The sequence below is a fragment of the Rhinolophus sinicus genome, chromosome X (assembly GCF_036562045.2).
Source record: "Rhinolophus sinicus isolate RSC01 chromosome X, ASM3656204v1, whole genome shotgun sequence".
In the NCBI taxonomy this organism is placed as follows: Eukaryota; Metazoa; Chordata; class Mammalia; order Chiroptera; family Rhinolophidae; genus Rhinolophus; species Rhinolophus sinicus.
In genome coordinates, this window is record NC_133768.1 from 9627618 (window position 1) to 9641227 (window position 13610).

General features: G+C 42.0%; 1 protein-coding gene across 1 annotated transcript in view; it reads left to right on the forward strand.

Moving 5' to 3' along the window:
• The first annotated feature begins 10774 nt into the window (after positions 1 to 10774).
• PRPS2 (phosphoribosyl pyrophosphate synthetase 2) overlaps positions 10775 to 13610 on the forward strand; it is a 32796-nt gene continuing 29960 nt past the window's right edge. Inside the window, exon 1 of the mRNA XM_019746354.2 lies at positions 10775 to 10985. Within this exon, the coding sequence (XP_019601913.1) occupies positions 10864 to 10985 (122 nt within the window). The 5' untranslated portion in view covers positions 10775 to 10863. The remainder of the gene's footprint in view (positions 10986 to 13610) is intronic.

A 13610-nucleotide genomic window follows, 5' to 3' on the forward strand; every position in this document is an offset into this window, starting at 1 on the left:
TATTCATTTTAATATTCATTTTTCAATACTCATTTTAAAGTTGGGACTTTATTTAATTCTCTAAAAGTACGAGGCAGAGCACAGTTCCTATGCCATGAGAAGCACATGAGCTTTGATCCTCGGGGTCCCTATTCCTCCACCTCAGCCCTGACTGCAAGGCTCTGTGAGGTAAGTGCAGACTCACCTGCTTCAGAATAGACCCCATATTACGGCAGTATTTACACAGACCTATTCCATATGCTCTTTGTTGTTTTTTTTCTTCTGCAACAGTAAAAGCACACTTCCTCTCTAGGGGGATAATTAAATTTCTCCAGATACATGCACGTCCTGAACTGCAGGCCCAGGATAATTGGAGTCAGGCAGCTATTTGCCCTCTAATTTAAATGGATCCTAAGGCTTAGAGGTAAACAAGCAAAATCAACTACCTGCAAGAGTCGAGACAGCAATGGAAATGTGTGACTAGGGCATGGTGTAACGACAGCCAGAAGCACACTGGTGGTGAAAGATGACAGTCGACATTTGGCCTCCCTAGGAATATAAGAGAGACTGCTGGAGCAGATGGCAAAAAGGGACAGCCTCGACTCAGGGACAAACAATTGTGGCTCCATGCAGAAGCAGGACCAGTGCTGCCAGATCTTCTGATTTTTCCAGAGAAGTCAAAGATCCAGCTTTTATATGAAATCTTCTCTATTTTAAAAGTTAGCAATTCATTCAAGTGAAAGGCGACAACACAGCAACGTCACTGTGATGACCAAAGAAAACAAAACTGCAAGACACTGGTTTCCTATTTGTGGCCTAGAGTATGAAGTTTTCTTCAGAGCTGCATTTCTCCTTGAAATATAAATTGAGACACATGCTATTCTTTCAAAAAGTCTTCTCTAGAAGAAATATTAAAGGAAAATAACCCCACATTAAATGCAGTCTGGTGTCCTGGACTCGATCCTGGAACAGAAAAAAAACAAACAAACCTCCCCAAAACCATAGTGGTAAGGTAGTGAAATCAAATCAAGTCTGGAGTTTCGCTAGTAGCATTGAACCAATGTTAATTTCTTAGTTTTGACAGTTGGGCTGTGGTTCTATACGCTCTGAATGTGAGAGGAGAGTGAATGGAGGATGTATGGGAACTTTCCATACAAGTGCAGCAAATTTTCTGTAGTTTTAAAATTATTCCACAATACAGGGTTTATTTAAAAATAAACACGTAGAATCAATTAAGTCATCAAACACATATTGAACAAGCAAGTTGTCCGTGAACATCACTGTGGCAAGTGTAGTTTGTGGGTAGGAAATAGGGGTGAATACACAACTGAGTTCAGGTATGGGTGGGGGGCAAAAGTAAAAATGCCAGAAAGCACAAGATACCTTAAGACAATTGGGTAAACCAATGTGAGTGGGTCAGAGGGTCTGTTAGGGGAGGATTTAGGTGAAAAGTCTGAAAGAAAATGAGAAAAATCTGAAAGCAAACTTTTACTGTCCTGAATTCCATGTAGATACAGTAGACAACGGCATTACTCATTTATTTTCTCTTTGCTTAAATATTGTTTTAAACACAGTAAGACTTCTTTATTCATCTGTGGTCTACCAATTTCCTAGCTTCCGATTTTCCATTGTTTATTCTTCACCACGTTAATGAAATACAAGGTGTATACTAGTAAAGATTAAGCACAAATAAAGGGCTAGAAGAAAATGAAAGAGATATCAATTTAAGCCACGACAACACATACACACAGATGGCCATCTAGTCTATAAATTCATCAATAGTAGGGTTTCTCAGCCTCGGTGCTATTGGCATTTTGGTCTGGATCATTCTTCGTGGTGGAGGCTGCCCTGTGTATTGTAAGACGTTTAGCGGCATCCCTGATCTCTCCTCACTAGGCACCAGTAATAGCCCCTAAGTTCTGACAAACAGAGATGTCTCCAGACATTGTCACATGTCCCCTTGGGGGGGGGGGTGTAAAATTGCCCCTGATTGAGAACCACTGGCCAAGAGAAAACGTGTGTTTATCTGAATCAGGTAGTATATTCCATCCCTGTACTGCCATTCAAGTTGTTAGAACTATCAGATAAAAACAAATGAAACTGCTGTTTTTGTAGGTCAAAAGTGGTTCAGTATCAGCAACTTCATAAATTTCAACCTGAAATTGCTGTACTTCTATGTTAATTGGTGAATAGCAAAATAGCAAGTGCTATTAGTGGTAAAAAAAATAATAACTTGCATTCTAATAAAAACTTGTTAGTGCAAAGTCATTGCCATGTCATAGACTGTCATGCTAACCAACCATCGTGATGGCTGTGTGACTTGGTAAATCATAGAGATATTAAATATATTAACATCCCAATGAGAGGCAGTGGCTAGAAAATGTTTTTATTAATTGGCTGTGGGTTTATCAGAAGCTGAAAGTGAATTCAGCGACGAGAATAATATCATTGCTGTCAACATAGATTCTCTGCTGATTTAGTTAAGAAGTCACCAGCAATATGGCCCTCTGTCAGCTTCAAAGGCAGGCAATGGGACGTGGGGGGCAGTGCTGGTATAGGGTGCCTAGCGATGGCATTGGGAACGGGTGCCTAGCAGGCTGGAGCAGAGGGCATTGGTGGCACCATGGTCCGTACCATGTAGAAAGCTGTAGTTTCCACAGGCTCAGCCAGCTGAGATCTGAGGCACTCTGCCTGGGGGTCCCTGGGCTACACCAAATCTGAGAGCCAGCATTGGGGCCCTAATGACAACCATTTAAGGGGCACTTCATTGGATGAGTTGGATGTAGTTCCTTGTGTCAAATCATGGCTCAGACAGGGGCATCATTTAGCTGGTCATAGTTGAGTCAAACAAAAGCTCATCACATCAACGATTTCTAAAAATCAGAAATAATTCATAAATTATAAGAATATTCAATGAGCAATATGCTACCACTTAGATTACTTGGGAAGCAGTCTTGGATTGATGTAGCTTAGTTTATGTACAGAGTACAAGGGAGCACATTTATAATTTTACATATATTGATTTTTATGTTCCCCTTGCAGTTGTAAAATATTTCAATGGCGGCCTATCATCAGATGTCTAGAATCCTAGTGGTTCCCAAAGGACAGCTCACCCTATCCAGAGTGAAGAGTGAGCAATTGTCTTCTGTGTTTCAACATTACAAAAAAAAAAAATCAAACGTATAAACCAAAAACAGAAGAGAGTTCAAATCCTCGCCCACCACTAACTTGGGTGCCTTACTAACTCTCGCTGAGCCTCAGTTTTCTCATGTGCTTTTGGAGCCAGAGCCACCTCAGTCACTTTGAGAACTAAAGGTGACAGAGCATGGCCCATAGGAGGGACTCGTGTTCCCTGCCGTGGTTCCCATTAATGAATGAATTAATAAGCAACCTTTTTCTATATTAAACCAATATGATTTGCGCTTAATACTTTGTATTTCACACAGTAGGGGTGTTTATTAAATGTATCTTATTAAATGTATCTTGATTAAAAGTACCCGGAATTTAGGGGTCTAAATAGGCCAGAGGAGTGTGTTTGAGCTAAAATTCCTGACGGTGGTTTGTTGCAGTTCTTCTGTTACTTATGATAGTGTAACCTTGAAGGAGTGCCAGTGGAGTTAATAATTCACAAAGTGTGACTTTTTCCCCAAAGACACTTGAGCTGAGGCTTTTTCAAGCCTGAATAAGGTCACATTATTCTTCTTTAAAAGATCAAGAAATTCACATCATGCTTTGAGAACTGATATGTAGATAGCTAATCACAAGTTGGCATTCAAGAAAATGAACATTTTTTGTTAAAAAGCTATGCTTGTAAATCAGACTCTTATATACAATAAACCTTCCAAAAGTACATGCCAAACTCTTTTACTTCCTTTAGAGTACTATTTTGGAGAAAAAGTTTTCAAAAATTATTCATTTTATCTTTTAAAAAATAAATACTATTGTTTAAAGTAAAGGGATTTTTAAAAAAAAAAAAAAAACACTAAACACTAAGAAAACATCAATTTCAACATTTCCCCACTACCTTTGCTAAATTAGTTAGGTGACATAAACAGTTTATATCTTTTTAACTGGCACCCCTGAGCCAGAGGAGCAAAAGGTCTTTAACATGGGAGACTAAAGAGAAATTATGTTACCATCACGGCCCTAATGACTTGAAAGCTGGTGGGAAAAGAGAATGGTGGCCTGCCTAAAGAACTAAGATAAGAATAAAACGACCACAGCTAAGAGTACATGCACCACTAAGTTCGTGCCATTCTCAGGTTCACTACAAGTTCCTCCGAGGAAAAGTGTCTCAGTATTCTGGGGAAAGTGAAGAGAAGGATGGTACAATTCAGAAGCTAGAGGGGCAAAAAGCCAATGGTGGAACCAGAAAGACTAGGGGTATGCGTGGGGGGAGGGAGTGGGGATCCCTTATTATGCAATGATCAGAAAAACAGGCTTTGTTGAGTTGTTCCTCATTACTCTAAGACGTTTATAGGAGTCACTTGATACTAATTCCTATTTTGTCACTGGAGTATTTATCAGAGTGGCTATGTCTACACAGCATAAAGAGAAGTGGATATTTATTTAGGAAGATGCCAAATGATTAAGGTACTTTTGGCTGCTGTCTACATTGATTATGTCAATTGCAAAGTAATTGCATTTTTATTCAACCATATGTCATGACCTCTCTGAATGCAAATTTAAAGAATATTGATTGGTTGGAGAACATTTCTTATTTTTAAGTTCTTCCCGGCATGCCTTCTTTATTTCAAGAAAAGGGTGGAGAAAGAAAGGAAAAGAAAGAAAAACTTGTGAGAATCTGCCAAGCAGTGTGCTAGACAAGGGATTGGCAAACTGCTTACAGCCTATGGGCCAAATATTATTCAGCCATGAGAAAAGGGAAATCCTGCTGTTTGTGACAATTGGAATGGAACTTGAGGGCATTATGCTAAGTGAAATAAGCCAGACAGAGAAAGACAAATACTGTATGATCTCTCTTATATGTGGAATCTGACCAAACTGAACTCATAGAAACAAAGAGTAGAATGGTGCTGGCCAGGGGTTCAGGGGCTGGGGAAGAGATGTTGGTCACAGGGTACAGACTTCCAGTTATAAGATGAACAAGTTCTGGGGATCTAACGTACAGCATAGTGATTATAGCTAACAGTACTGTCTTAGATGCTTGAAAGTTGCTAAGAGAGTAGATCTTAATTGTTCCCATCACAAAAAAAGAACTGGTAATTATGTGAAGTGATGGAGGTTAGCTAACATATGGTGGTAATCGTATTGCAATGTATGTGTATCAATTCAACACTTTGTACACCTTAAACTTACACAACATTCTGTGTTAATTATATCTCAATAAAGCTGGAAGAAAGAAAGACTTCTCATCCGAGAGGCCCAGCTTTTAGCCACATACCTCTGCCACAACTCCTCAACTCTGTGACACAGAGCAGCCACAGACAATGTGTAAATGAATGGGTGTGTGAATGTGTAAAACTTCATTTACAAAACAGGCTGTGAACAGAATTTGGCCTTCATTTAGTTTGCCAACCCTTATTGTTGAGTTGGATATTCACATCTAGCCCTCAGGAGAGAGGTCTGAGCTGGAGATATAAACATATAAATTATCAGGATTTGATTATGGGCCTGGACGATGGCAAGGAGAGCTTGTAAAAAGAACAAAGACAACAAAGCCCCAGTCCATTCTTGGAGGCATTCCAACAACATCCCAAGAAATGTTGGGTGAATGGGATAATCTTTATCAAAATTGTAGGATTATTTAGAAGCAGGAAACATTATCATAAGGAAGGAGAAATACTCTTTTTATATACCACATTGATCTAAAATGGAAAACCTTCTTCAGCTGCTCCCACTTACATGGTAGAGCGAAGTAAGAGGCAGTAGATGCAGTAGCAAAATCTGTCTGGCTCCGCTATGCAGCTGTGTGACCTTGGGCAAGTTACCTAACCTCTCTGTTCCTCAGTTTCTCTACCTGTCAAATGGGAATGAGAGTAACAACTCTGACCTCATAAAGTTGTTGTGAAGGCATGCTGTATATTAAGTGCTATATGCGTGAAGAATATTATTATTCCTTCTCTCAATTGTTACCTTATTCTAGAAGGGATTTGCGGCAACTTGCTCTTACCGGTTCTTAATTTAGACCCTGCACCTCTTTCTTAGTTTGGCTCGCACTAAAATGAAACTCGGTTCTGCTTAACTGTTGATTCTCTCACTAGAACATTACTGCAGCTCCTCGCAATCACACAGAGCCTCTGTCCCCTTTAAGAACCTTCTAGCTCCATGGTTATACAACTTCCTCACACTCCCATCTCTACCCTGGTTGGGAATTCCTGGGCCACTTATCTTGCCTTGACTCCTCCACTTGAATTATTCACACCATATCCAGCTCTCTTAAGCTCACTGAGGGCCCCAGAGTCTTTATCTTTGATCTAACTTCCAGAAGTGACTGATGTAGCCCACATGAAAGGGGCATTTCTCTAGGCAGCATCAGATTATATGTAATTACCCAAGAAATCAGTCAGTTCCACCTTCACCTTGCCAGTCAAGAAAATTTAGTCTTTAATGACCAATTTTTCATGGAAAGGAGTTAGTTTAATATCCATATGGCTTCATTGGATTCAATGAAGCTTACTTTTGTTCCTGTTTTGTTCTGGGTTTCATTTTATTGAGTATCGTTATGGACTCCCTGCGTTTGATATATTTGGTACATTTCAGGCAATTATCATTCCACGAACTTTTGATGTCCACACTATCCTTTTGATAAGTAGTAACCGCTTTAAGCTGGCCGCTTTATCCTCCGGGTATCCTCCCGCTCGTCTTGGACACAACTGAGGTAAGATGTCCCGGTTCACGTTGTCCATTCCTGCCCCAGGTCTCCAAGTCTCACTGGATACTTTTAGCAAGATGTAGCATTTACACACCAAACTCCTTACTCTGAACATTGCTGATTAAAAGGAAGAATATGAAACCTTTATCTTGATTTCCAGTACAAACTGTATTTGGGGGTAACCAAGTAGCCCCAGAAAATGAAGGGGGTTCTTGTTTCCTGGAGAAGTCAGCTAATATTCGTAGACAGAAAGGGATGAGAGAACTAGAAAATTAGCATTTGCAAGGGTAGAAAACAGTCTTGTAATGGAGGAAATCAGACCATCACCATCTTAAACCAGTGATTGATCTCAATATCACTAATAGCAGGAGACCCTGACATGTTAATATCTCAGATGTGATCTTGGTATTGGAGTCATAAAGAAAAACGTTCTTGTCTTTTTTTTTTTTGATATAATTCACATTGGGATACAATTGAGATATAATTCACATACCATTCAATTCACCCACTTAAAGTATAAAATCCAATGGCTTTTAGTACCATGTTTCCCCGAAAATAAGAACTAACCAGAAAATAAGCCCTAGCATGATTTTTCAGAATGACATCCCCCGAACATAAGCCCTAATGCGTCTTTCGGAGCAAAACTTAATATAAGACCCAGTCTTATTTTCAGGGAAACACGGTATAGTCACAATATTATGCTTCCGTCTCCATGATCAATTTTAGAATATTTTCATTACTCCCCAAAGAAACACCACACCCCTTAACCATCCCCCCCAGTCCCTCCACCCTCCCACCCCCAGACCTAGGAAACCCCTAGTTTACTTTCTATCTATATTTGCCTATTCTGAGCATGGAATCATGCAATATGTAGTCCTCTGTGACTGGCTTCTTTCACTGAGCATACTGTTTTCACGGTTCATCCATGTTGTAGCCTGTGTCAGAAGAACTTCATTCTTTTTTGTGGCTTAATAATATCCCATTGCATGGGTACACCACATTTTGTTTATCCACTCTGGACATCTGGGTTGTTTTCATCTTTTAGCTAGAGTGAATAGTGCTGCTATGAACATTCATCTAAACTATTTGAGCACCTATTTTCAGTTCTTTTGACTATATGCCTAGGAGTAGACTTGCTCGGTCATATGCTGATTCCGTGTTTAACTGTTTGAGGAACTACCAGACTGTTTTCCAAGAGGGCTGCATCACTTTACATTCTCACCAGAAATGTATGACAGTTCGTTTCTCCGCATTCTTACCAGCACTTGTTATTGTCCATTTTCTAATTACAGCCATCCCAGTGGGTGTGAGGTGGTATCTCATTATGGTTTTCATTTGCTTTTCCCTGATGGCTAATATTGCTGAGCATTTCTTCATATGTTTATTAGCCATTTGTGTATCTTCTTTGGAGATATATCTATTCAGATCCTTTGCCTATTTTTTTTAACAGACTTTATTTCTTTTAGAGCAGTTTTGGGTTCTCAGCAAAATTGAGTGGAAAGTACAGAACATTCTCACGTACCCGCTGCCTCCACACACACATAACCTCCCCTACTAACAACATTCTGTACCAGAGGGTACATTTGTTACCATTAATGAACCTACATTGACACGTCTTTATCCATCAAAATCCAAGGCTTACATTAGGGTTCACTCTTTTTTTTTTTAACTTTTATTTATTTTAAGTGTGTTTTTCCAGGATCCATCAACTCCAAGTCAAGTGGTTGTTTCAATCTAGTTGTGGAGGGCACAGCTCACAGTGGCCCATGTGGGGATCGAACCGGCAACCTTGTTGTTAAGAGCACTGCACTCTAACCAACTGAGCCCTCCAGCCGTCCAGGGTTCACTCTTGTTGTTGTATGTTCTGTGGGTTTGGGCAAATGTACAATGACATGTATCCACCATTACAGTATCATACAGAGTATTTTCACTGCCCTAGAAATCCTCTGTGCTCTGCCTATTCATCCTTCCCCACAACCCTGGCAACCATTCATCCTTTTACTGTCTCCATAGTTTTGCCTTTTCTAGAATATCATACATTAATAGTTGGGATTATAAACTGCTTCTTTCACTTAGTCATGTGTATCTGAGGTTCCTGTGTGTCTTTTCATGGCTCCACAGCTCATTTCTTTTTAGCACTGAAAAATATTCCATTTTCTGAATGGACCACTGTTTTTGTTTTGATTTTATCCATCACCTACTGAAGGACATCGTGGTTGCTTCCAAGTTTTGGCAATTATGAATAAAGTTGCTATACACATCCATGTGCAGCTTCCTTTGCCCACTTTAAAATTAAGTTGCCTTTTTATTGAGTTGTGGTGACTTTTATGCATTCTAGATCCAAGTCCCTCATCATGAATTGCAAACATTTTTTTCCCATGCTTTGCATTATCTTTTCACTTTCTCGATGGTATCTTTAAAGCACGAAAGTTTTTAATTTTGATGTCCAGTTTTTGTTGCTGTTGCTTGTGCTTTTGGTGTCATATTAAAGAAATTATTGTCTAATCCAAGGTCAGGAAGATTTATACCTATGTTTTCTTCTGAGTGTTTTATAGGTTTAGCTCTTTCATTTAGTTCTTTGATCCATTTTGAATTAATTTTTGTATATGGTGTGATATCCTTATCTTTTTATAGATGCAGACTAAAGAATTTAGACATGATTATATGATGACTGTAATTCAAAACACTTCAGAAAAATATAGATGAAGCAAATATGGCAAAATTTTGACAGCTTTTAAGCCTAAAGTGATGGGTTTATCAGTGTTCGTTACACTTCTATTTTTTAAAAAATTTCTTTAAGTGATAGAAAATAAAAGGAAAGGATATAGAAATAAAAATCAGAAAAAATACTTGATTTATGAGTGAAAATGTTACTAATCGAGGAATAAACTTGCATCCATTTAAACTTATACTTAAGTAAATTTTTTATAAACTTTAGCATTTTATAACTAGTGGTAAATTATTTGTCACACTCCTAATAAAAATACAATAGAATGGATGCATCAGGGTGTCTTGGCACTGGCTCTTAGGAACCAGTGTTCTAGAGCTTCTCGTTCTAATATGGCAACTGCTAGCCACGTGTGGCTGTTGAGCACTTGAAATATGGAGAGTCCCAACTGACGTGTGCTGTAGGTGTAAAGTTTATGTCGCAAATTTTGACTCCGGACTGGGTGATAAATTATTAAGGCTTTGTGGGCCAAGAGGCAAAATGAAGAGCAAATTATGTAGGTATTTATATAACAACAGAGAAAAAATTTCCACAATGTTTTTATTGATGAAAACCAAACTATAATAATTGGTACTTCATTATTTTTTTATTGCAGCACATACCTACTAATGACAGGAAAGTTCTTTTTTGAGGGAGATATTTCTCTTAATCGGAGTTCAAAGGTAGAGTAAGTATTAGTAGGTTGCAAATGTTCATGTGTGAAAACAGAAATGAGCTCTCTGGTACAGAGGCAGCGCTGTGGGTCTGGCCCTGGGCCACAGTTTGCAGTCCCCTGTAGTTGGACACTAGTCCTCTGCACTGAGTTTGGGGTATTCTAGGTTGAGGGATCGCTCCCGGTTGCCAGGTACCTCCATCGCCTCTTCCCGCACCCGCCCTCGGTTTTCACTTAATCTGGTTCATTGGCTTTCAACCACGAGGCAGGACCGAAAGGTCAAGATTGTGGCCTGGAGCTCTCCCACGGAGCAAGGGCACCTCAATGCTTCAGGACCACCCAGGGCCTCCCGCCCTCGGTGTGTGGTCAGTTCCTGACTCCCAGCCCCTCCCGTTCTCCCTCCACTCCTGCTCCCCAACTCCCCTTCTCCTCCCCTTCCCACGCTGCTCCTCCCACCTCCCCCCCGCTCCACCAGCGGGTCCAGCCGCAGCGCTTTCTCGCTCCTCCCCCAGCCCCGCCCCCTCCAACTCCTCCTCCGGGAGCTCCGCCTCCCGCGTTTCCATTGGCTCAGCTCCTCCCTCCGCCAGGCAGCCGAGCTTTCCCGCCCCGTCTGCAGCCTCCAGTGCCACCGCCACTCCGTCTCCGCCGCGTACCCCTCGGAGCCCCAACATGCCCAACATCGTGCTCTTCAGCGGTAGCTCGCACCAGGACCTGTCCCAGCGCGTGGCCGACCGGCTGGGCCTGGAGCTAGGCAAGGTGATCACCAAGAAGTTCAGCAACCAGGAGACCAGGTGGGGGCCGCGCTGTGCGGGGGAGGGCGCGGGGCGCGCGGCTAGGCTGTGGCGGGCGCTCCCCCTTCCGGGGCGGGCCGGCCACGACGAGGCCTCCGCGCCACAGCCGCTGCGCCCTGGGAAGCCAAGGAGGGCGGCCCCAGCCCGGAAGGGCGACCTGGGGGCGGTCACAGCGCCTCGGGGCGCGGTGGGCGCAACCGGCGCGAACCGCCTCGGTGCAGGGCACGCGGGGAGGGCCGCCTTGGTTGTGCCTGCCGCGGTTTCGCGTCCCTGAGGGACTTACCCCAAACCCGGCGTGCTCGGGAAGGTTCCGCCCCCGGCGTGGGCTGCGCAATGCGATTCACCTGGGTCCCCTTAAAACGCCTCTTCCCCGCCCTGCCCCGGGGTCTGAGCCCACGGGCTGGGGAGCAGCATGGATAAACCTCCCAGGTGACTCTCCTGAGCAGCCAGGGTGCAAACTTCTGGGTTAACCAGAAGGTGGTTGTGCTAAGGGTTTAAAGAGCGTGGGAACTCCGAGGCGCACGTGCTGGGTTCCCCAATGCTTCCTCTAATTTTTTCTGCGTCAAAGATGATAGACTTTAAGCTCCTTCGTAGTTCTGGGACTCTGCTGTGTCCAGCAACCAGGCCACGGCTGGAATATAAGTGCCACCCATGTCTCAGGTCCAGGAGAAGTGGTCGCTCTGCTCAGTGAGGGCAGGCCAGTGGCAGAACCAGGGGTTCCATTTTCCACTTGCCAGAGTCCTCAAAGTTCTTTGAATAATTTCAAGTTGGTCTCATTTCCCCCCCTCAAATGTCTAGCACTGTACGTGGTTACTGATCATTTTCATATCTTTGTCCAAGATCCACTTAAACATTTTCAGCAAGTGAGGCTGAAACAATTGGTGCCAGCTGCCAAAAAATAAATAAAAATAAAGAACATTCATCCATTTTTCCCACCATTTCAAAAACTAACTTGAAATGGATCATAGACCTAAATGTAAAACCTATCTAGAACTAAAATTTTCTAGATGAAAACATGGGAGAAAGTCTTGATGACTTTGAGTTAGGTGAAAATTTCTTAGATACTGAGGTGTTATTTTAATGCATATGGGGAAGATGGTGTTTGTTGTTGTCAGCTTTTTGGGGATGGGACTCCCTTCTAGGTGGGAAATTACAATTACATGGCCCTGATGATAGTGTAAGTGAAGAAACATTTGTGACTGAGTACCAGGTGGTATTAATGCTGGGAGCCCTTCGGATAAAGAATTCCTCTTTGCAGAGTTGAATACAGAAGTCCAGGAGGATGTCGGGCTCTAGAGAAAGATAGTATAGCTAGGTATGAATGTTGGAATATTTTGCCAGTCCCATTCAAGTTTCAGTAGTTTTAATTACACGGCAAGTCTTATTTTGGGGGAAATGCAGTAAGTAAAGGAAAAATTTCTGGATGAAGTAGATTTTAGAAACAAATCTGTTGCCCTTCCATGTTATCTCAGCCCACTCCATTGCTAAAGAACGTGGTTAATCTACATCAGAAGTCCATTGTGAAGTCAGCGTTGGATTTCTGCTAAAAATACTATGTGTACTGTTGGGTGAAACTCACTCATTGAAGTATTAAAGGAGGCCTAATTTTATTGGTTTTGAGTATTTTACAACTACCACTTGATAATTAGAAATCATGAGGTCTCAAAAACCATTCTACGTGAAGTCTCGGAATTGCTTCTACAGTTATATTTTATGTTTACAGTTATATTTTATAGACTCTAAGAGGTTAACTTCTCGATTTTTCTCTTTCCCATGAGCTGTGTAGGTCCAGAGGTTGATTTTTACCAACAGTCCTCTCTGTACCAGGTACTATGTTAGTGATCCAGTTTTTACTGTATGCTCCTAGAGACCAGACACAGAAGAGCAAAAGGAAGACAGGACTGATTCAATTCATCTAAGGGGCCCCTTTCCGAATCTCTTACTGAACCAGGACCAGAAATCTGGTTTGGCGTCTCCTGGTCATTGCTCCTCCCATTCATTCCCCGTTTTCAAACACTATGTAATCGGACACAGAGCCTCCTGATTTTAACTTCTCATCTCTAAATCATTTGAGATATGAGTGAGATGTCCGCCTCAGCTTTACTATAGACCACTGAAATGCCATCATGATGTCCTAGGACAGCACCGATGATGATGCCTGAACATCTGTTGTAACAGTTTATCCTGGTCAGTTAACCTGCCCAGAGTCATTAGCTGTGTTGTAAGACCCAAAATTCTGGTTGTCTCTCATTGTGTAACAAATCACCCCAGAATTTCATGGTTGGTAACAATAATTGTTGAACTGTCAAATCTGCAATTTGGGCAGGGTTCAGCAAGGAAGGCTTGTTTGTGCCTCATGTGGTGGCATCTGGGATAATTAACGGGCTGGAGGATACACTTCTAAGATGGCTTCCTTACGTGGCTGGTAAGTTGGTACTAGCGTTTGCCTGGTAGCTTAGTTAGGAACCTCAGTGCCTCTCCACAGGGCTGCTTAAGCTTCCCCTCACAGCATGGAAGCTGGGTGCCAAGCACAAGTATTCCAAAAGACAGGAAGTGGGATCTACCAGTTTATTAAGGCCGGGGCCCCGAAGTTGGTGCTGCATCCCTTTTGTCATATTCTATTGT